The sequence below is a fragment of the Narcine bancroftii genome, chromosome 1, assembly GCF_036971445.1.
Source record: "Narcine bancroftii isolate sNarBan1 chromosome 1, sNarBan1.hap1, whole genome shotgun sequence".
NCBI classification, from domain to species: Eukaryota; Metazoa; Chordata; class Chondrichthyes; order Torpediniformes; family Narcinidae; genus Narcine; species Narcine bancroftii.
The window spans coordinates 5,523,150-5,546,531 of record NC_091469.1 but is presented as its reverse complement, the minus strand read 5'-3'; the positions used below and the strand labels follow the sequence as shown (position 1 = coordinate 5,546,531).

The window sequence follows — 23,382 nt, the reverse complement described above, 5'->3', positions numbered from 1 at the left end:
GGCAGAGTGGGGGGTGGGGCGGGTCTGAGCCCACGGTCCACTGGCAGAGTGGGGGGTGGGGCTGGTCTGAGCCCACGGTCCACTGGCAGAGTGGGGGGTGGGGCGGGTCTGAGCCCACGGTCCACTGGCAGAGTGGGGGGTGGGGCTGGTCTGAGCCCACGGTCCACTGGCAGAGTGGGGGGTGGGGCTGGTCTGAGCCCACGGTCCACTGGCAGAGTGGGGGGTGGGGCTGGTCTGAGCCCACGGTCCACTGGCAGAGTGGGGGGTGGGGCTGGTCTGAGCCCACGGCCCACTGGCAGAGTGGGGGTGGTCCGAGCCCACGGCCCACTGGCAGAGTGGGGGTGGTCCGAGCCCACGGCCCACTGGCAGAGTGGGGGTGGTCCGAGCCCACGGCCCACTGGCAGAGTGGGGGTGGTCCGAGCCCACGGCCCACTGGCAGAGTGGGGGTGGTCTGAGCCCACGGCCCACTGGCAGAGGGAGGTCTGAGTCCACGGCCCACTGGCAGAGTGGGCGGGTCTGAGTCCACGGCCCACTGGCAGAGTGGGCGGGTCTGAGCCCACGGTCCACTGGCAGAGAGGGGGGGTCCGAGCCCACGGTCCACTGCCAGAGTGGGGGGGTCCGAGCCCACGGCCCACTGCCAGAGTGGAGGGGGTCCGAGCCCACGGTCCACTGCCAGAGTGGAGGGGGTCCGAGCCCACGGTCCACTGGCAGAGTGGGGGTGGTCGGAGCCCACGGTCCACTGGCAGAGTGGGGGTGGTCCGAGCCCACGGCCCACTGGCAGAGTGGGGGTGGTCCGAGCCCACGGCCCACTGGCAGAGTGGGGGTGGTCCGAGCCCACGGCCCGCTGGCAGAGTGGGGGTGGTCCGAGGCCACGGCCCGCTGGCAGAGTGGGGGTGGTCCGAGGCCACGGCCCACTGGCAGAGTGGGGGTGGTCCGAGGCCACGGCCCACTGGCAGAGTGGGGGTGGTCCGAGGCCACGGCCCACTGGCAGAGTGGGGGTGGTCCGAGGCCACGGCCCACTGGCAGAGTGGGGGTGGTCCGAGGCCACGGCCCACTGGCAGAGTGGGGGTGGTCTGAGCCCACGGCCCACTGGCAGAGGGAGGTCTGATCCCACGGTCCACTGGCAGAGTGGGCGGGTCTGAGTCCACGGCCCACTGGCAGAGTGGGCGGGTCCGAGCCCACGGCCCACTGCCAGAGTGGAGGGGGTCCGAGCCCACGGTCCACTGGCAGAGTGGGGGTGGTCCGAGGCCACGGCCCACTGGCAGAGTGGGAGTGGTCCGAGGCCACGGCCCACTGGCAGAGTGGGGGTGGTCCGAGCCCACGGCCCACTGGCAGAGTGGGGGTGGTCCGAGCCCACGGCCCACTGGCAGAGGGAGGTCTGATCCCACGGTCCACTGGCAGAGTGGGCGGGTCTGAGCCCACGGCCCACTGGCAGAGTGGGGGTGGTCCGAGGCCACGGCCCACTGGCAGAGTGGGGGTGGTCCGAGGCCACGGCCCACTGGCAGAGTGGGGGTGGTCCGAGGCCACGGCCCACTGGCAGAGTGGGGGTGGTCTGAGCCCACGGCCCACTGGCAGAGGGAGGTCTGATCCCACGGTCCACTGGCAGAGTGGGCGGGTCTGAGTCTACGGCCCACTGGCAGACTTGGGGGTGGGGCTGGTCTGAGCCCACGGTCCACTGGCAGAGTTGGGGGTGGGGCTGGTCTGAGCCCACGGTCCACTGGCAGAGTGGGGGGTGGGGCTGGTCTGAGCCCACGGTCCACTGGCAGAGTTGGGGGTGGGGCTGGTCTGAGCCCACGGTCCACTGGCAGAGTTGGGGGTGGGGCTGGTCTGAGCCCACGGTCCACTGGCAGAGTTGGGGGTGGGGCTGGTCTGAGCCCACGGTCCACTGGCAGAGTTGGGGGTGGGGCTGGTCTGAGCCCACGGTCCACTGGCAGAGTTGGGGGTGGGGCTGGTCTGAGCCCACGGTCCACTGGCAGAGTTGGGGGTGGGGCTGGTCTGAGCCCACGGTCCACTGGCAGAGTTGGGGGTGGGGCTGGTCTGAGCCCACGGTCCACTGGCAGAGTTGGGGGTGGGGCTGGTCTGAGCACACGGCCCACTGGCAGAGTTGGGGGTGGGGCTGGTCTGAGCCCACGGTCCACTGGCAGAGTGGGGGGTGGGGCTGGTCTGAGCCCACGGCCCACTGGCAGAGTGGGGGGTGGGGCTGGTCTGAGCCCACGGTCCACTGGCAGAGTGGGGGGTGGGGCTGGTCTGAGCCCACGGTCCACTGGCAGAGTGGGGGGTGGGGCTGGTCTGAGCCCACGGTCCACTGGCAGAGTGGGGGGTGGGGCTGGTCTGAGCCCACGGTCCACTGGCAGAGTGGGGGGTGGGGCTGGTCTGAGCCCACGGTCCACTGGCAGAGTGGGGGGTGGGGCTGGTCTGAGCCCACGGTCCACTGGCAGAGTGGGGGGTGGGGCTGGTCTGAGCCCACGGTCCACTGGCAGAGTGGGGGGTGGGGCTGGTCTGAGCCCACGGTCCACTGGCAGAGTGGGGGGTGGGGCTGGTCTGAGCCCACGGTCCACTGGCAGAGTGGGGGGTGGGGCTGGTCTGAGCCCACGGTCCACTGGCAGAGTGGGGGGTGGGGCTGGTCTGAGCCCACGGTCCACTGGCAGAGTGGGGGGTGGGGCGGGTCTGAGCCCACGGTCCACTGGCAGAGTGGGGGGTGGGGCGGGTCTGAGCCCACGGTCCACTGGCAGAGTGGGGGGTGGGGCTGGTCTGAGCCCACGGTCCACTGGCAGAGTGGGGGGTGGGGCTGGTCTGAGCCCACGGTCCACTGGCAGAGTTGGGGGTGGGGCTGGTCCGAGCCCACGGTCCACTGGCAGAGTTGGGGCTGGGGCTGGTCTGAGCCCATGGTCCACTGGCAGAGTTGGGGGTGGGGCTGGTCTGAGCCCACGGTCCACTGGCAGAGTTGGGGGTGGGGCTGGTCTGAGCCCACGGTCCACTGGCAGAGTGGGGGGTGGGGCTGGTCTGAGCCCACGGTCCACTGGCAGAGTTGGGGGTGGGGCTGGTCTGAGCCCACGGTCCACTGGCAGAGTGGGGGGTGGGGCTGGTCCGAGCCCACGGTCCACTGGCAGAGTTGGGGGTGGGGCTGGTCTGAGCCCACGGTCCACTGGCAGAGTTGGGGGTGGGGCTGGTCTGAGCCCACGGTCCACTGGCAGAGTTGGGGGTGGGGCGGGTCTGAGCCCACGGTCCACTGGCAGAGTGGGGGGTGGGGCTGGTCTGAGCCCACGGTCCACTGGCAGAGTGGGGGGTGGGGCTGGTCTGAGCCCACGGTCCACTGGCAGAGTGGGGGGTGGGGCTGGTCTGAGCCCACGGTCCACTGGCAGAGTTGGGGGTGGGGCTGGTCTGAGCCCACGGTCCACTGGCAGAGTTGGGGGTGGGGCTGGTCTGAGCACACGGCCCACTGGCAGAGTTGGGGGTGGGGCTGGTCTGAGCCCACGGTCCACTGGCAGAGTTGGGGGTGGGGCTGGTCTGAGCCCACGGTCCACTGGCAGAGTTGGGGGTGGGGCTGGTCTGAGCACACGGCCCACTGGCAGAGTTGGGGGTGGGGCTGGTCTGAGCCCACGGTCCACTGGCAGAGTTGGGGGTGGGGCTGGTCTGAGCCCACGGTCCACTGGCAGAGTTGGGGGTGGGGCTGGTCTGAGCCCACGGTCCACTGGCAGAGTTGGGGGTGGGGCGGGTCTGAGCCCACGGTCCACTGGCAGAGTGGGGGGTGGGGCTGGTCTGAGCCCACGGTCCACTGGCAGAGTGGGGGGTGGGGCTGGTCTGAGCCCACGGTCCACTGGCAGAGTGGGGGGTGGGGCTGGTCTGAGCCCACGGTCCACTGGCAGAGTTGGGGGTGGGGCTGGTCTGAGCCCACGGTCCACTGGCAGAGTTGGGGGTGGGGCTGGTCTGAGCACACGGCCCACTGGCAGAGTTGGGGGTGGGGCTGGTCTGAGCCCACGGTCCACTGGCAGAGTTGGGGGTGGGGCTGGTCTGAGCCCACGGCCCACTGGCAGAGTGGGGGGTGGGGCTGGTCTGAGCCCACGGTCCACTGGCAGAGTGGGGGGTGGGGCTGGTCTGAGCCCACGGTCCACTGGCAGAGTGGGGGGTGGGGCTGGTCTGAGCCCATGGTCCACTGGCAGAGTGGGGGGTGGGGCTGGTCTGAGCCCACGGTCCACTGGCAGAGTGGGGGGTGGGGCTGGTCTGAGCCCACGGTCCACTGGCAGAGTGGGGGGTGGGGCTGGTCTGAGCCCACGGTCCACTGGCAGAGTGGGGGGTGGGGCTGGTCTGAGCCCACGGTCCACTGGCAGAGTGGGGGGTGGGGCTGGTCTGAGCCCACGGTCCACTGGCAGAGTGGGGGGTGGGGCTGGTCTGAGCCCACGGTCCACTGGCAGAGTGGGGGGTGGGGCTGGTCTGAGCCCACGGTCCACTGGCAGAGTGGGGGGTGGGGCTGGTCTGAGCCCACGGTCCACTGGCAGAGTGGGGGGTGGGGCTGGTCTGAGCCCACGGTCCACTGGCAGAGTGGGGGGTGGGGCGGGTCTGAGCCCACGGTCCACTGGCAGAGTGGGGGGTGGGGCGGGTCTGAGCCCACGGTCCACTGGCAGAGTGGGGGGTGGGGCTGGTCTGAGCCCACGGTCCACTGGCAGAGTGGGGGGTGGGGCTGGTCTGAGCCCACGGTCCACTGGCAGAGTTGGGGGTGGGGCTGGTCCGAGCCCACGGTCCACTGGCAGAGTTGGGGCTGGGGCTGGTCTGAGCCCATGGTCCACTGGCAGAGTTGGGGGTGGGGCTGGTCTGAGCCCACGGTCCACTGGCAGAGTTGGGGGTGGGGCTGGTCTGAGCCCACGGTCCACTGGCAGAGTGGGGGGTGGGGCTGGTCTGAGCCCACGGTCCACTGGCAGAGTTGGGGGTGGGGCTGGTCTGAGCCCACGGTCCACTGGCAGAGTGGGGGGTGGGGCTGGTCCGAGCCCACGGTCCACTGGCAGAGTTGGGGGTGGGGCTGGTCTGAGCCCACGGTCCACTGGCAGAGTTGGGGGTGGGGCTGGTCTGAGCCCACGGTCCACTGGCAGAGTTGGGGGTGGGGCGGGTCTGAGCCCACGGTCCACTGGCAGAGTGGGGGGTGGGGCTGGTCTGAGCCCACGGTCCACTGGCAGAGTTGGGGGTGGGGCTGGTCTGAGCCCACGGTCCACTGGCAGAGTGGGGGGTGGGGCTGGTCTGAGCCCACGGTCCACTGGCAGAGTGGGGGGTGGGGCTGGTCTGAGCGCACGGTCCACTGGCAGAGTTGGGGGTGGGGCTGGTCCGAGCCCACGGTCCACTGGCAGAGTTGGGGCTGGGGCTGGTCTGAGCCCATGGTCCACTGGCAGAGTTGGGGGTGGGGCTGGTCTGAGCCCACGGTCCACTGGCAGAGTTGGGGGTGGGGCTGGTCCGAGCCCACGGTCCACTGGCAGAGTTGGGGGTGGGGCTGGTCTGAGCCCACGGTCCACTGGCAGAGTTGGGGGTGGGGCTGGTCTGAGCCCACGGCCCACTGGCAGAGTGGGGGGGTCCGAGCCCACGGTCCACTGGCAGAGTTGGGGGTGGGGCTGGTCCGAGCCCACGGTCCACTGGCAGAGTTGGGGGTGGGGCTGGTCCGAGCCCACGGTCCACTGGCAGAGTTGGGGGTGGGGCTGGTCTGAGCCCACGGTCCACTGGCAGAGTTGGGGGTGGGGCGGGTCTGAGCCCACGGTCCACTGGCAGAGTGGGGGGTGGGGCTGGTCTGAGCCCACGGTCCACTGGCAGAGTTGGGGGTGGGGCTGGTCTGAGCCCACGGTCCACTGGCAGAGTGGGGGGTGGGGCTGGTCTGAGCCCACGGTCCACTGGCAGAGTGGGCCGGTCTGAGTCCACGGGCAGACGCGCCGTCACGTTTCAAATCAGGTCCCTCCACGGACCGTGGGTTCAGCCCTTGTGGGGCTATTTCCATGCGGCAATGTTACCGCTCAACCAATGTCACTGAAACAGACGATCCCGAGGTCAGCGACTGCACTGTTTGAGGGAGCTTGTTGCTTACCTGCCACTTCATGGTTGACAAAGTGCTTTGCAAGGTTGTTCTGTATAGAGGCGATAGGGTTAAAAACTATGAAAATAAAGCGACCTCCTCTCCCGCAGCCCCGATGGGAGCGACGTGGGCCGGACCGGAGCTGGGTGAGCTGCCCGGCGACCGTCTGCCTCTGAAGCGAGTGTGTCCAGCTCGGGCGTCAGCCTCACCACAGCCCAGACCCCAGTGACCGCAGCCCCGCCTCCGCCTGCCGAAAGGTTGGGAACACCCCGGGGTTCCTCCTCCTCTCGTCCAACACAGGTGTTGACAAGCGACCCGGACTAATGTCTCCGCCAAAGGTCTGAAACGACCTCACGGCGTCTCCCAGCTTATTCACTGGATAACCCCAGCCGGTCAAAGTGGCCTTTGTACCTTGAGCAAGGGCTCAAGCCCGAAACGCTGGATCAAGGACGCTGCTTGGCCCGCTGAGTTTCTCCCGTTTTGTGCATTGACTTCAACCAAGGCGTCTGCACACTTCCCTGTTTGACTTCTTGAACGTGATTTATTCGAGTGATCCGAAGCAAAAAGGGCAGTTGCAAAGCCTGTTGCACCCATGTTGGAGATGCAAAAGAAACAGTTTGCATTTATTTGGCTTAATACAAATTTAACTTCAAGGCCCTTCAAACCTAGGGAACTCAGCAACAATCAGGACTCCAGTGCCATCCATAGATCAACCCACCATGCGCTGGGGGCCGGAATGATAGGGTACAGACCTACTAGAGACTGCAGACAAGGTCCAGGTGTGAGAGCAAGCCTCTCAATCCCTTCCCTCCGACTCACAACATATTAGCACAAGATGAGCAACAGCTACAGACTTTGGCAACTTAGACATCTAATTGTACTTTTTTAAAAATGTATCCACAGTTAAATATTACAAATGTCTTCTCCTCCTTGCAACATAATCCCTCAGGATCAAGAATGATTTGCTTCTACTTCAGTTCTGTGGTGGCTAATAATAGAAATGTGGGAACTGGAGATCCCTTCACATTTGGGCTAGGAGATGACCAGCAGGGTGAATGGGTTGGTGTGGGCCAGGTTGCTACATAGGCTTTCTATGTGCCCCCTGATGTATGGAAATGTAACAGACGATCAGCACAAAGGATCCACAAGCGGCAAAGGCAACAACCCGATGATTTGTTTTAATAGTGTGGCTGAAGGATTAGAATATCAGTATTGTAGATTAGGACAATAGTATTCTAATAGTGGATATATAAACTTCTACCATACTATTTTGAAGAATTGCATGCTCAAAATTATATTGTAGAAGCTTACACATCCAGTGACGGGACTGACAGCCTAAATTTTAGGGTCATCTAAAATATGACAAAGACACAGTAATGGAAGCAACAAAGTATATGTTACCTGAGATCCTGCGTTGAAATCTATGGAATGGGATTAAACTAATAGAGCCAAGTTAAAACAAATTTTGGGGGCTAACATCCCATGTGGTATTTATTAAAATACCCTAGTTAGAAATGAGTTGGTATTTCTGAAAGGGGTTGCATTCTTTAGAAATTTTATTGATTCCATTACATTGGATTTCAACTTTGTTGCTTCCATTACTGATTTTAAATCAAGATAATGTTTTCAAATCTGCACAGGGACATTATGAACATTTAGATTTTAATAATTTTGAAAAAGAAATGGGATCAGTAAAAATGGCAGGGAAGACATTATTAAAAAAAACAGAATTTAATATTCTTCCAGGAAAGGACTGCCCTCCTGACATTGTCTAGGCCTAGATACCACCCATCCATGTGGCTGATAACTAAATGCCTATCTGAAGTGACCCATCAAACCACTTTGTGAAGTAAGAATATGAAATGCCTTCAGCACAAAGGATTCAGACTTCCAAGTTCATTCTCCCGATCAGTTCGATCAAAATTGGTCCTGTCATTTTTTTTTTTAAAACAAGATTCTACCAATGTAAGTTTGGAACTTTTCAATTAAAATCACAATTTTGACAGTTCATGTGGGAGAATGTTGTTTCCCCATCCCCATTCCCCTTTGTGTGAAGAAATCCTTCCAAAATCACTAGTGACCAGCCCATTTCTAACTTGAAGAAAATGCCATCTGTTATAAAGTCCTGAGTAGAGGAATTATATTCCATCTATCCTCTTAGCAACTTGGATCACTGTAAACATCATAATTACATCACTTTCTAACCTTCATATTCAAAGGAACCGAAGGTAGAACATGTAACATGCCTTCCAACTTAATTCCTTACCCTATCCCCAAGACAAATATTTCAGCCTGAGACACAGTGCCCAGATCTGAACGCAATGTCCAGAGGGAACCAAACTGGAGCAGTATGTAACTGTATCCTAATTTCCACCTCTTTTTTATTTCAGCTCTCTTGAGATAGAGACCAAAATTCCATTGGCCTTGAAGCTATTTTTTTTTTATATACCATCTACCAGTCTCCATCTTGGGAATGAAAAAATTAATTTTAAAAATCTCTCCACTAAAAGAGGTAGAGTTCTTGGTATTTGTAGCAGTGGGCTCTACATGCTTGGGCTTAATCACAACAGTCAACCAAATTCAGAATCAAGTTCACACACTCGCTTTTGAAATAAATACCCTTGGTTGAAAATTTCTTCAAAGCAATGCAATAATTTGATCGATAGGGTAAGTTAATTTTCTCTCAATTGTTCTGATTATCAACTGCTCTGCCTCTGTTATATTTATTCTACATGAACATTGAAAACATCAGAAGAATGCCAGGAAGGCCACTTCCTCAGCATCACCATTTCAGCAGAAATAAATGTACTCAATAAGCGATAGAAGGCTATTCAGAGAGGGAGGGAGAGAAAGCAAGGGGAGTGATGGTAGAGAGAGAGAGAAAGCGTCGAAGAGAGACAATAATGGGAGTGAGACACAAATGGACCAGGACAAGGAGATACATGTGCAAAAATTAAAGAGGAAAATATGCAGAAGTGGAGATAAAAAAAAACAAAGGAATGAGTCAAGCAGTGAGAGCAGCAGAGAGGATCACTAGGGTAATCCCTTCATTTCCCCCCCTCCCCCACCAAACCATTGATGGGTTTGACCAGGGTCATTGTCTAATGAGGGCTTGCAAAAACAGTGAGGATCCCTACTACCCTTCACACAGTATCTTTCAGCTACCTCCATCAGGGAAGAGATAGAGGAGTATCAGAGCCAGAACCACCAGGCTGAGAAGCAGCTTCTTCCCATGGGCATACTGATGATCTATCTGCTCATGCTAACCCTTGATGGCTGAACTTTAAGTACTGTACATATGTATTGATTGTACATGTGTTATGTCTGTATGTGTGTTTGCAGTGTGTTGCACTGAAGACCAGAGGGCTGTTTCCTTGAGTTGTACTTATATAAATGGATGATAAATAAACTTGAACATGAACTAACAGAGCAAGCAGAAGATGGGGGAAATAAGCAACTATCAGGCAGGGGGCATGTGTTACAGGAACAAGTGAAGAATAACAGACAAGAGTTACTTTGTAGACTAAGAGACTCAGCTGCAGAAGGACAGCTTCTTCCCCGATGTCATCAGCGGCACAGGGGCAGCTTCTTCCCCGCTGCCATCAGCGGCCCAGGGGCAGCTTCTTCCCCGCTGCCATCAGCGGCCCAGGGGCAGCTTCTTCCCCGCTGCCATCAGATCCCTGAATAATCAATGAACCAGACACTGCCTTGCTTTATTGTTATTATTATTTTATTTTTTATAGTTATGTCGTAAGATGGTTTTAATATGAACATTTGCTCTGTGATGCTGCCGCTAAACACTGAATTTCATGACTTGTTCATGACAATAAATCCTGATTCTGAAATGTACCAGACATAGAGGGGATAGGGCAGATGGAAGGAAAAATTGGGGGGGGGGTCAGTGGAGTGTGGATTGAGAAGCTAGAGGGGGAGTGACAGGCTGTGAGGGGGTGACTGGCGGAGGGTTGGAAATGAAAGAGAATGGGGGAAAGAGTAGCAGGAGGAGGAAGAGTAGGGGAAAAATTACAGATTGGTGGAAGCAGTGGAGATCGACAGGCTGGGAAGGAGAGTAAAAGATTAGAAAAGTGAGAGAGTAGGTGGGGGGGAGCGACAGATGGAAGGGAGAGTGACAAGGTATGGACATGTGGAAAGTGGCAAAGTTGGAGGAACAAGTGGTAGAATGAGGGTGAAGAGAGACTGACGGGAGGAACAAGTGGTGAAAGAATGAGGGTATGTAGGGGAGAATAAGGGAAATGTGAGAGACTGGGAAAAAGAATGAATGACTGTGAGAGAGGAGTAATAGATTGAGTGGTAAAAAGTGACAAATAGGGAGACAGAATGAACAGCAACAACCTAGTGGTGGGATATATTTGATCATTGTGGCAATGATATTTTAAGGATATTTCTAATCCTTGAAAATTTTAATATTAAGGTTTAATCACTCTTAAATCCCAGTTTTGAAAATATTTAATTTGCTGACATCAAGCATCTGTGGTTTAACTATTCAGCAGGATGCAGAGTTGGATGAGGAACTGAATCATCAAATAACACCAGTATGGGCAATGTGGAATTGAGCAGCAGGAATATTTGGTGCTTGGTCAGGATCAATGGAGCTGAACAGAAAGTCTAAAATACACATGTCCATCCAACAACTTTGTATGGCGTGGAGGTATGGCCCCTGGACAAACTTGAAGAAATGATACTGAGTAAGATAGAGATGTGAATGCTTCAGTGCAGATTCAGGAAGATGGAATGTGCACATCTGGGAGTGGTGGTGTGCAGGCATCTGATAAAATAGCAGAGACAAGACCAACTTAGAACAGATCGAATGGAAGAAGTATTTTTTAAAAAATAACCAAAATGGCACTCACCAGATTATAAAGTAGGAAGTTGAAGATGAAAGCAGCGATATGGTGGAAAGCAGCTCAGAAGACCGGTTGCAAGACAGTAAAAAGAACTGAAGCCAGACAGCTATGCCACTTCAACAGTACAAGAAAAAGTTTTAAATGATGTGATTCAAAATTTCCAGAAACATTCCTGTCAGTTTTTAAAACTTAATATTCTACAAAGCTGCCTTGTGTGTTTGGACACAGACTTTCCATGACTAGAATCTAAATTTTGGCAACTTAATCTTTAGACCATGCAACACAAAAATTCAAATAAAGAGGATTGGGACCTGGATTAAAATCATTGAATTATTCCAGCAAATTAAACATGTACACCCCCGGCCCCTGTGTTTATTTAGCACTATTCTTTACACCTTTGTTCTGGTCTTTAGAAATTAAAGAGCCCAAAGTGCCTCCGAATTATGTGGTCTGCTGGGCTATTTGAAGGGACAGCCATACTGTGGATTTAAAGTCACACTTTTCCAGCACTGGGGAAAGAAACTGTCAGACTCGCCCAAAGGTAACTGTGAACCAAACACAGTTGGATAGGTTCATGACCACTTTTATTTGTCCTTGTTTTTCACAATAATCCACTTTGTTCCTCAAACATGCTAAACTACTTGATACCACTGTGGCTGATCATTCTGCCTTTCTGTCTACGCACACTCACTGTCACTGGATATTAACTTTTATTTGCCAAGTGATTCAATATGTGAAATTAAACCTATCAACCACTTGGTGGATTTGAACCATGCTCTCCTCTCTGGACCATAATCAAGGCTCTTTGAAAACTAACCCAGTGAAACAACCATTGGACCCCAATGGGAAAAGGGGAGAAAACAAAGTGATGGGAGGGCAAGGCAGAATTATTCTGGTTCACAGCCTTCCTCAATAATACATTTTAAAAAAATACAATTTCAAAGAAATGGCAAGTGTGTCATGTTCTAGAAATTAACTATAGAAAATACATCGGACTCACCAGGTTACAGAGATTAGGCCAAATATTCAGCCATACATAGCCAAAGACTAATACTTTTGATTGATAATGCCTACAAAAGAATTTAGGACCAGGTGTAGTCTATTCGGCCCCTCAAGCCTCCTGTGCCTTTTGATAAGATCATGGGTGACCTGATTGCCTTCAACTCTGCATTCCTGTCTAACGGCAGGACTTTTAAACCCCCACCACCCTTCTTATCTAACTTTTTTTAAAACAGTCTTTAAAGACTGCGCTTTGTGTGCCATTTGAAGATGGGTTCAAAGACTCAAAACCTCAGAGAAGAAAAATCATCTTTTTCTTAAATGGGCGACCCCTAGTTTAAGAACCCGATTTTCTCACATCCCAATGTTATCATCCCACATTCAGTATGAATCTGCAAACATACAGGAATTACTTTAAAATTCAGTTACGTTTATGGTGTTAGTTAGATCCCAGCATAAAGCTAACATCGCATTGGTGTTTTAATGGAGTTATTTGCCACTGTAATAATGACTGAATGGGCGAAATGAGTGGGATTGGTGGAGTGTTCACGCCGGCCGTCTGACTTGTATTTAAAAAGTCCTGCTTCAGTGCGGGTTACCCTGAGCTCTGACCCCCCCCCCCCCCGATCCACTCACCATTCTGTCGAGCCGCCTCCCCTCCTCCGCTGCCGTCGCCACCGAGCCCGGGCTGATCCTTCAACCTCCTGCCGACCTCCCTCGCCCCTCTGGCCGTCTCCGTCCCACCATTCATGTCCGGTGCCTCTCCCAGGTCGAGCAGATGACTGACCGAGAAGCTTTTTCTGTTTTGAACAGCCTCTGGCGCGTCCAGTCCATCCGAGCGCGGAGAGTTAGCCTTTTCCATCAGTTTGAACAGTCCACCCTCCTCACCCCAATTCCCCTCCCCACCCCGCCAGTCCCGTGGCCACCAGCAACCACCCGCACCCCGCAAACCCCACCCCTTTACAACTTTTCGCAACTTTGACTTGCTTTGAAACACTCCGCACTTCTTGCTGACGAATACCAAAAGTCGCCTTTCAAGGTTTTGCCAGTTCCTGCCTCGCAGCCCACTCTCCCCTTGGGATTCTTACATAACTCGCAGAGAAAAAGGATCGGGGCAGCCGCCCACTTTAACCTCTGCCGTGACTCAGCCCGGGTGTAACTGTACAGTCTCCACCTCCCCAAGCCCTGCGGCTTCATCTGACTTCAACATCCCGCCCACGGGCTCCGAAACGCAACTTTAAAAACATCCTAAAGCTGGACGGTCATCAAACCTTAAAAGTGACTCCCCCCACCCTTGTTGTGTCCCAAAATGATGCGTCAGGGAATCTCAAATTCCTTCTCCGTCTACAATTTTCAGCCCTTGAGATTGGTTCCCAGGGTGTTTTATCTATGAAATAACGGACCGATTCGTGTAATGTTTAGAGGGAAGGGGTAATAGAGCCGGGAGTGAGATGCGGGCTGGAATCTTTATAGCTAGAAAATCGCGTATCTGGAGTGAATTGGTAATTGGAATCGAATCTGGACAATGGTGTGGTCTGTATATAAAATAGTGAAACACTTGGCATGTGATGCAGGCTGAACTCTACTAGAAGAAAGTGAATTCAATAATAGGTAACCAGGTGTAAGCTCTTGGTTGGAATTTAAGTCGAGTTTTTTGAGATACCCTAATTCCGTACTTTGGGACAAACGGTTGGGTGCACGTTGACAGTCAGAATTTCTTGGTTTGCCCCAGGATTAAAATGTCAAATACTAAAGGACATGCAATTTGAGGTGGAAGGGGGAAAGTTTAAAGGAGCTATGCAGGGCAATAATCAAAAAAAACCTGTGGTTTGTGCCTGGAACAGGCTGCCAGAGGTAGTGGTGGAAGCAGATACGTTAGTAAAGTTTAAGTTGTTGTTAGATGGAGACACGAATATCCAGAAAAAGTAAATCATAAACAGGCAGAAGAGATTTAGTTTAATTGGACGTTGTAATTGGTGCAGACATCATGGGTCATTTCCTATGATGCACTATGTGTCTGCAATTGTTGTAAAGGATTCAATAGTTAGGGGATAGACAGGAGTAACACAACTGTCATTGTGTAGAAAAAGGTCCCAACCTGAAATACTAACCATTCCTTTCTCTCCATGCGTGCTGGCTGACTTTCTGAGTCCCCCCAGCTTCTCCTTGTTCAAAATTCCAGCATCCGTAGTTCTTGTGTTTCCCACAAGTAAGAGGATCAATGCAGAACATTAGAGGGTGGAGGAGGAACTGCTCTTATAGTAAACATTGGAAGAAGCAATGATGTCAGAAGGAAGGGGCAAGTTTGAGAACCATAAGTAGATTTACTTGTGGAATCGGAGGGAAGACTGAGGTACTATAAGAATTTTACATTCATCTCACTGGAACAGTGGATGTTGCCAACTTGATGGTAAAGGAAGAGTCAAACAAGGTACAGGACTTGTAAGTTCGGGAGTCCCGCAGAAGCAAAATCAGGCCATTGGGCTGCACTTCCTCCTGGGTTGTTTGGAGTTGGGGTAACATTTGCAGAGGCATTATTTTTCAGAGACAAAGATCTGGAAGTTGGCGAATCAAACCCACGATTTAAAAATGGCGAGAGGGAATGAAGCAGTTACATAGACTAAAATCAGTGGTGGATCAATGGTCAGGGACAAAATTAATTGCCATTTGCAAAAATACCTAAAGCAATTATGTTTGATTAGCAAATATGTCAATGAACATCAGAACTTAAAGAATCGAAGCTGAGATGATACATCCATCCCATCACATTTATTCCAGCATGACTGTCTTTTCTACTTCTTATGTTACAGCCTAGAGTCTATGCCAACTCTCAGGGCAATTTCATCAACCTCACCCCCTCCCTCATTCCATCACTATATACCTACATCTTGAGCAATTAACTTACCATTTTTAAAATAATAACGTGGAAGATTTTTGACTTCAACTCCATTTTCTGTTAGAGCCCCACAACCTTGGAATCTCACAGACAAAAAAAAAACATCTCTGCGTGAAGTTTACTTATCACAAAATATCTAGTACAGTGAAAAGGGTTCTTCTGTGAGTGGATTAACAGGTTATCTCTAACATTCATGCAGCCATGGTGGTAAAGAGCGCAAATGACAGAGTGTGGAATTACAATGGAAAGTAAGATTGGTGTAATGGCTCCCCTTGCCACCTAAGTTGCATCTTAGGTAAGGCACATCTAAGTTTTGTCAGTGCCCCAAAATGTAAGGGTTCTGGAGCAGAGTTTTTCACACACTATCCAAAATATTTAAAGTCAATTTAACAATAAAAGAATATTGAAAATAAAGATCCTTGAATTTATTTTTCCTCCTGTGATTATATTTAAAAAATCAGTTTTATCCTTTCTCAATCTCAAAGTGATCTACATTTACTTTCACACCATTCTTACTTTTAACATACACACTTATAATCTGTTTTGACATTTGTTGTTAATTTACCATTATAATATCATTTTCTTTGTCAATTTCTAACCTTCATTTGCTGGTTTCACAGCATTTCCCAATCTTCATGCTTAATACTTCCCCCCCCCCCCCCCCCACACCCCCCCTCCAAAGTATCAAGCCTTATTCATTGAGAATTGTCATCAAATGAGAACAAAATATTTATTTTGTTTACTTACCATTCCTCCTCTAGCATCATACTCTTAAAATATACTCTCAATCTATTTTAGCAATCTAGGGCCATTATACGTATATAATTGGGTTTGTTTAATTCTGAACCTTTAAACTTGTTTTAATTTTGATTTATGTAAAATTGTTGTTTTATCATCACTCATTCAGAAAATCCTTTGTTTCAGTTTGCAAATTTATGCTGTAATCACACAATAAAGTCTCAAATAAGATGCACTTGGAGGGGCTCAACGATGCACTTTTCTAGAAACTGTTTCAAATGCATTCTATCAATTGTTTTCCAAACTGTACTTTTGCCAGTTTGAAGTCTCCTTTAATCATTACATTTCCTTCATTACAAGCTCCTCAAATTTCTTGAGTATTGTTGTACTGCATAGTTATTGGCCAGAGACCTATAAACTATCCATACTAGATTCTTTTGTTATTAAACTCCATCTTATTGATGGAGAGATGTGACAATTTAATGTTTCAGGGTATAGAATCATCTGGTGTGTGTGTGTGTAAATGTAAAAAATGAGGTATGTTGCATAGGTTAAGAGATCTATTGCTGTATAATCAGGGAGAAAATCCAGTCAGCAGGAAATAGAAGAGAAAATATAGAGCCAAATTGTAGAAAGATGCAAAAATATAGGGTGAAAGTGTATTTCCCAAGTATTAACAGAGATTGCTTTAATGTGAAAGGCATCAGGTGGATGAAATGCTTAAAATATGTTGTAAAACCCTTTTGATCCTAGTGTATAGTTAGTCTAAAAAGAGAAGGGGAAGTTTTGGACAATCCCTGGTAAGTGACCATAGTGTCAATGGGGAGGATTTTAGAGGTAGTGACCATAATGTGTAAGTTTCCAAGTAGTTATTAAGGGAGAGATGAAGGTAAGGTGGGGATAGTCAATAATCCAATGGTATGAACATTGAACTTTCCAGTTTCAGGAAACCCTTACCTCCTGTGTTCTAACTCTCCCCCTCTCTCTCTGATCCATGTCTGGTTCTCCTATTTCTGTCCCCATCCCCATAACCCCCACTTCCACTGGATCTCATCATCCATCTGGTTTCAACTCCCGCTCATCTCTTCCAGTATGTTTGCTAATTATTTCTTTCCTTGCTTATAAAATGCCAGTACCACCAGCCTTATTATTACTTATCTTTATCCCCATCTCCACCAATACCCCTCCATAACCTGGCTCCTTTGACCCACCATCCTTTTTTTTGAATATTTTATTTTTGATTTTCCAAATCCAAAACAATAATACAATCTTTCTTAACAATGATGTCTTATATTCAAGCCCCTTCCCCCCCACCCCTCCCTTCCGTCCCATATCCTAATACCACAAGGAAAAGATTATGTAAATTAAGCAAACACAAAGAACCAAACATGTATGGAGGCATCAACCCTTAAAGGAACCAAATATAAACCCAAAGTAACTGAGTAAAACGAAACAAGAGCACATCATCTGCACCACGACCCACTTTATTTATGTCAGTCATTTATTACAGATGCTTAACCTTTTATCCAGGATCATCAGGACTAGGCACTTGCTGTTGTTCAGAATCATTTTGATTCCGGTTCCTTTAAGCAAATGCCTTGCTCCTAGTCCCCACCGCCCATTGCCCCCTCCCAACCATAGCCCCGGCCATCACGCCCCCTACCCCTGGCTGCTGGCCATTGTGCCCCCCCAAGGGCCAGTGCCAGGTTATTTTGTGCCCCTGGCCGGGCTGAGCGGTGCTTCGACATGCACCGTACTGGAGGCTCTCAATCAGCACGTTGGTCAGGTGGAGGTTAGAGACTGGTTGGAGCAGGTCAAAAGGCCGGACACGAAGTGCAGAACTGAAGAGGAGCAGGCCATCTGGGAAGTGGAGCCGGTGGCTTTCAGATGCTCCATCTGCTGTTCAGACCAGTCTTCAGGCACACCCCGGCACGCAGTGCCGTCCGTTGTCCCCTCGCCCCCGCCAAATCTATCTAACACTTCACCGGCAGCAAGGGTACAGTGCTGCTCAGCCAGGAGTTTACAGAGCACAGCACCGAATTGCAGCGATGACTCAATGCAGGAGCAATGGCCATCTTTGTTACCCACAATCCCCATGCAGTTGGAACTTCTCTGCCAGCATCAGAGTGGTTCCAGTTGTGTGGGAGATTATGAGTAAAGAAGATGGCTATTGCTCCTGCATTAAATCAGCTGCCACTTGCTTCCCTCCCACTGGTTGCCGGGGGCCCAGAATCACCTTTCCACCAAAGGTAAAAGAGGATGCCCACAGGGGTGGGATGAGGATGACGGGGACTGGGAGAGGGGTCTCCCTCTGAAAACAGAGAATTTATTATGAGAAATTAACATTACTTATGTGTAACGTCATCTACCAAAAAAAGGGCCAGTTTTTGGAATTCTGGATAAAAGGTTAGGCACCTATATTAGTACTATTTAGAAGGGGTGTAACTATATCTGCGTACTTATTTGTTGCAGATAAAGTTGCCATAACCTAACAAATGTGTCTTATTTCCTCCTTAAATTGTACATGATTTTCTCCAGGGAAATATAACTCTGCATCTAGGTATTGAATCGTGTAAATATTTAGCTGATAGTGTGACTTCAATATGACCGCAATACACTTCCTGGCTACCGACAAGGTGACCTTCACAGACTGAATTTGGTACTTGAACAGTTGAAAACTCATGTCCATAATGTTCCCCAAAAGGTACAATTCCAGATCCTGTGGAAAATCCACCTTAGTAATTTTTTCCAGAATGTCACCCAGGTCCTCCCAGAAGGATCTCCTTTGTACACAGCCAGATTAGATGCATAAAGGTTCCAATCTCCACACCACACCGAAAGCACATTTCCAAAATTTCTGGTTTGGATTTGTGTAATTTTTGTGTTTTGAGGTACAGTTTATGCAGGAAATTATATTGCACCAACATGTAACGGCATTAATAACCTGCTGTCATGCTCTCCCAACACAGGCCTGACCAGCACCTCTCATGGTTTTTGTGCTCATGTCCGACTCCTACCTTTCCCTCGACTTGTACAAGCCTGGCTTCGGGCCCTCACATTGGAATAGGAGATACATCATCAAAATAAACATAAAGTTCCCCCTCAAATTAGAATCTCCATGTCACTACACATGGCTAGGGCCATAAATGGTCCCAAATTATCCTTTAAGAATTATCTTAACTGAAGATAGAAGGTTTTATTTGACAAATCATACTCATTCCTCAGCTGTTCAAATGACATGAGTTGCCCCTGTTCATAACAATCCTTGATACACCTAATCCCCTTCCAGCAACAGGTGTCCAGGATTTTATTATCCAGAATCTTATTATCCAGAGTCATAGGTATTAATCTGTTCAGGGCAAAGTCATTTTAGGAGACAACCCCATCTTTAGCTTGATACATTGATGTCTTTTTTCCCTTGTCTATCTTACATGTTTTAATATGGGGTTATCAGTTTCCCTTGCTATCAATTTACTATCCCATTTATATATTAACTCTCCTGCTGTCTTTTCTCCTACCGTGTGCAGTCCAATTTGTGCCCAGGAAGGGGGTACTATCTCCTTCATAGAGGGAAGTGATAAACCTCGACTAAGCCACCCAATTGTATTTTTTGAAGTCTGGTCATTTCAGACCTCCCAGTTTGTAATTTTTTTTATGGACACCCGAGCCACCTTACTGTTTCACAAGAACTTTGTGACACATTCATTGAGTGCTTTGAAGAAGCTCTGAAGCAATGGGTTGGGCAAGGACTGAAATAAATATTGCAGTCTTGGCATCACATTCATTTTAACACTATTAACCCTGTCCCACAAAGGTTTTGGGCAGGGTTTTCCATCTATCCAAATCCTCCTCAATCTTCCAGAGCAAAGGGTGATAATTGAGTTTATGTAAATTACTCAAATCCTTATCTACTTTTATCCCCAAATATTTAATGCTCTTTTGCTGCCATTTAAACTGGGTCCCTTATCAGTACTGCCTGTGATCCCCCTTTGACAATGGCATGATTTCACTTTTATCCAAATTTATCTTGTACCCAGAGATCTTGCCATAATCTTTCAGTGTGGTCTTCAGCCTGGCCAATGATCCCCCCCCCCCCCCAGCCCCCGGTCGGTCAGATATGCTAGCACATCATCCACAAATAAATTGATTTTATGCTCCTCTTGGCACTTTGAACCCCTTTGTTTCTGGATCCCATCTGATCACTTCTGCCAGCAGTTCAATAACTAACATAAACCACACTGGGGACAGTGGGCAGCCCTGCCTACTGGATCTACCCAGCAGGAACGCTGGAGACATCTGCCCATTTGTTCACCTTTTTAGTCCACCTATCATCTACTGCCCTGACTCCCCTCTCCCTCTTCTGATTCTGCTCCCTCCCAAATCTTGGACCTGACCTAGGACCTCAACTGGATACATTGACAATTCCTTTGCACATGATCTGCGGAGTTCCTCCATGTGATAGTATGGGATCCTATCACCACTGTATACATTTGCATATAGTGATAATGATTGGCTGAGAGCCGTAGCCACTCCTACTGGCCAGGTCATAAAGGGCTCCACCTAACCAGATCCAGGTCAGTCTGGACTGGTCGACCTCAATGTACTATGCTCCAGTCTTTTGGTAATAAAAGCATTGATTTGAGTCAACAAGTCTTTGAGTCATTCGACGCGCTACAATTTTATTAACAAAATTTTCAATGGATGGAGCAAAAGCTGCAATCAGAATGCCTCAGCATCGACTCGCAGTCAGCCACTGCTCAGAGTGATTTCAGGCCCTGGATGAGGTGTTTTGAGGCATACCTGCTGCGCTCGGACCCCATCATGGAGGAAGACACTGATAAACTATTGGTTTTGATGTTGATGGTGTCCACGAGGGTCTATGAAAACATCCAGGAAGTGAGCTCCTATACAGCAGCCTTGAATGTGCTAAAAAAACTCTATGAATGACCTGTGAATAAGGTATATGTCAGGCACATGCTGGCGACCAGGAGACAGCAACTGGGTGAGTCCTACAGAACCTACCTACAGGCACCAAGGTTACTGGGCAGAGCATGTGCATGCACCGATAAACTGCAGCAGAGATCACTGATGACCTCATACGGGATGCTTACCCAAACGGTCAACCGCTTCACGCTCTTGGACGCTTACCCTCTTCCGCAAATCATGGACGTGGTGAATCAGATCGTCCAATACTGTATGTTTTCCACCATCGACCTTTGATCAGCCTACCACCAGCTCCCAATCCGTCCGGAGGACCGCCCCTTCATGGCCTTTGAAGTGAACATGCATTTGTACCAATTTCTCAGGGTTTCCTTCAGTGTAACTAATAGTGTCGTGGTCTTCCAACGGGAAATGGACCTGATGGTAGACCAGAACAGCCTAACAGCTACATTCCCGTATCTGGACAATGTCACTGTCTGTGGCCACGACCCGCAGGACCAAGTCTCCAACCTTGAGAAATTCTTCCAAACCGCGAAATGGCTGAATCTAACCTATAATTTTGAGAAGTGTGCCTTCCGGACCACTCGCCTCGCAATTCTAGGTTGCGTGGTGGAAAATTGGGGGGTAAAGCCAGATCTCGACTGCATGCGCCCTCTCATGAACCTTCCACCGCCCCAAACCCAGAAGGCACTCAAACGCTGCCTGGGGTTTTTTTCCTATTACACCCAATGGGTCCCACAGTACGCTGACAAGGCATGGCCACTCATTAAGTCCACTTCCTTCCCCTTGTCAGCAGAAGCCAGAGCGACCTTTAACCGCATTAAGTCAGACATCACCGCAGCCACCCTGCATGCCATAGACGAATCGATACCCTTCCAGGTAGAGAGCGATGCTTTCGACTTTGCACTGGCAGCCACTTTAAACCAGGCCAGTAGGCCTGTCACCTTCTTTTTCAGGACCCTCCAGGGCCCAGAAAGCCGACACTCCTCTGTCGAGAAGGAGGCCAGACCATTGTGGAGGCTATACGTTGTTGGAGACACTACCTCGCTGGCAGGTGCTTTACGCTGCTGACCAACCAGTGCACGGTCTCATTAATTTTTAGCAACAACCAGTGGGGTAAGATCAAAAACAACAAAATTGCCAGGTGGAGAATCAAATTCTCTACCTTTAACTATGACATCCTGTACTGGCCTGGCAAACTCAATGATCCACCCGATGCCCTTTCCCGTGGGACATGCACCAGCGTACAGCTGGACAGGCTGCTGCAGAGATTCCTTGAGGAGCTCTGTCATCCGGGGGTCACCAGGTTCGCACACATCATAAAGGCCCGCAACCTGCCCTATATGGTCAAGGAGATCTGCTCCATGACCCGAGTCTGCCCCATATGCGCTGAGTACAAGCCCAATTTCTTCCGGCCTGAGAAGACCCACTTCATAAAAGCCACCTGGTCCTTCAAATGTCTCAGTGTGGGCTTCAAGGGGCCCCTACCTTCAACAAACCGTAACACCTACATTCTCACGGTGGTCGATGAGTACTTCCGTTTCCCATTTGCTATTCCCTCTCCAGACATGACCGTCTCCACAGTCATAAACGCACTGCACAGCATTTTTGCCATTTTCAGGTACCCCAGTTATATCCACAGCGACTGAGTCCTAAGCTGAGGCAGTATCTTCTGGAGCGCAGTATTGCTTCGAGCAGGAGCACTAGCTACAACCCAAACCTCCCCTACGTAACATGCTGGGACAACGGGACCAGCAGCAATTCGCGGATGACGGCGGCAGTAGACCGGACCAGCACACAGACAACAATGACTGCGGACTAGGCGAAACTACACCCACATTCAGGGACTCCAGCAACAATCCTGCACTGCCCCCGCCAGCTATTCCGATCCCGGTGCCACGGCGATCACGTCAGATGATCAGGCCATCCGACCGTTACAGCCCATAACCCCTGCATGCTATCCCCCCATGTCTTGGGAGTCCAGACTACACACTATTAAGTACCCAGAAAACCACCACTCCGTAGCCCCCCCTTTTTTTTTAGCCATCCCAGGGTGAATGTGATAGTATGGGATTCTATCACCGCTGTATATTTTGTTTATATTTACACATAGCGATAGTGATTGGCTGAGAGCCGTAGCCACACCTACTGGCATAAAGGGCTGTTCCAAATCAGACCCAGTTCAATCTGGACTGGTCGACCTCTATGTACTACGCTCCAGTCTTTTGTTAATAAAAGCCTCGGTTTGAGTCAACAAGTCATTGAGTCATTCGACATGCTACACTCCAGCAGTTTGTTTATGCTTCGAGCTACTCCATGGAGGTTTACATGGATAAATGGGATTTGCGAGTCATTCAAAATAGAAATAATGAGAGTTCATGGGCAACTTGTTCTCATTAGTGAAAAGTGTGGATAGTAATGGATATGAAACTGTATTACATAACAGACATTATGATTAAAGAGATAATGACATGATAGATACAAAAGTGGCTAAGAGCCTGAAAACAGTAAACAATTGTATTTCAGACCAGGAACTTTACACAAGTTGGTGTTTGGACCACTTTATAATGTATTTAGCTATGCAACACACTGCGGACATGGACAGCGTGATAAAATGGGCTGACACGTGGCTAATTACATCTAAACCTCAGGAGTGTAAAATGGAAACATTTTGTTGGGAAGAATGAAGAATGAAGAGGGGCAAGGTGCATTAAATGGTATAATTTGAAGAACTGGTGGATCCAGCACAGAAACAAAGAGATCTGTGTCTGCACCTGACAATGCAGGACACATTGATTGGTGCAATAAAAACAGGAATCTGGGATTTGTGACTTCATTATTAGGGCCTTAGGCATAAGCTGAAGTATTGTATTCATTTTCAGGATGTACCACATTAG

At 50.5% G+C, this 23,382-nt stretch overlaps 2 protein-coding genes across 9 annotated transcripts in view; one reads left to right on the top strand and one right to left on the bottom strand.

The window, feature by feature from the left end:
* card9 (caspase recruitment domain family, member 9) overlaps window positions 1–11,266 on the top strand; it is an 81,536-nt gene extending 70,270 nt beyond the window's left edge. For 3 of the 8 annotated variants that reach the window (XR_011351939.1, XR_011351937.1, XR_011351940.1), the window contains 2 exons: window positions 8,437–8,713; window positions 10,555–11,266. Coding sequence is in view for 3 of the 8 variants with exons in the window: in XM_069919760.1 (XP_069775861.1) it covers window positions 10,555–10,582 (28 nt within the window). In the remaining 5 variants the exon portion in view is untranslated. The remainder of the gene's footprint in view (window positions 1–8,436; window positions 8,714–10,554) is intronic. The other 5 variants (XR_011351949.1, XM_069919760.1, XM_069919744.1 and 2 more) reach the window with 3 other exon arrangements.
* The window catches only part of LOC138754929 (paired mesoderm homeobox protein 2-like), a 28,825-nt gene extending 16,023 nt beyond the window's left edge, over window positions 1–12,802 (bottom strand). The window contains exon 1 of the mRNA XM_069919958.1: window positions 12,547–12,802. Coding sequence (XP_069776059.1) covers window positions 12,547–12,772 — 226 coding nt within the window. The 5' untranslated portion in view covers window positions 12,773–12,802. The remainder of the gene's footprint in view (window positions 1–12,546) is intronic.
* Window positions 12,803–23,382: the final 10,580 nt, after the last annotated feature.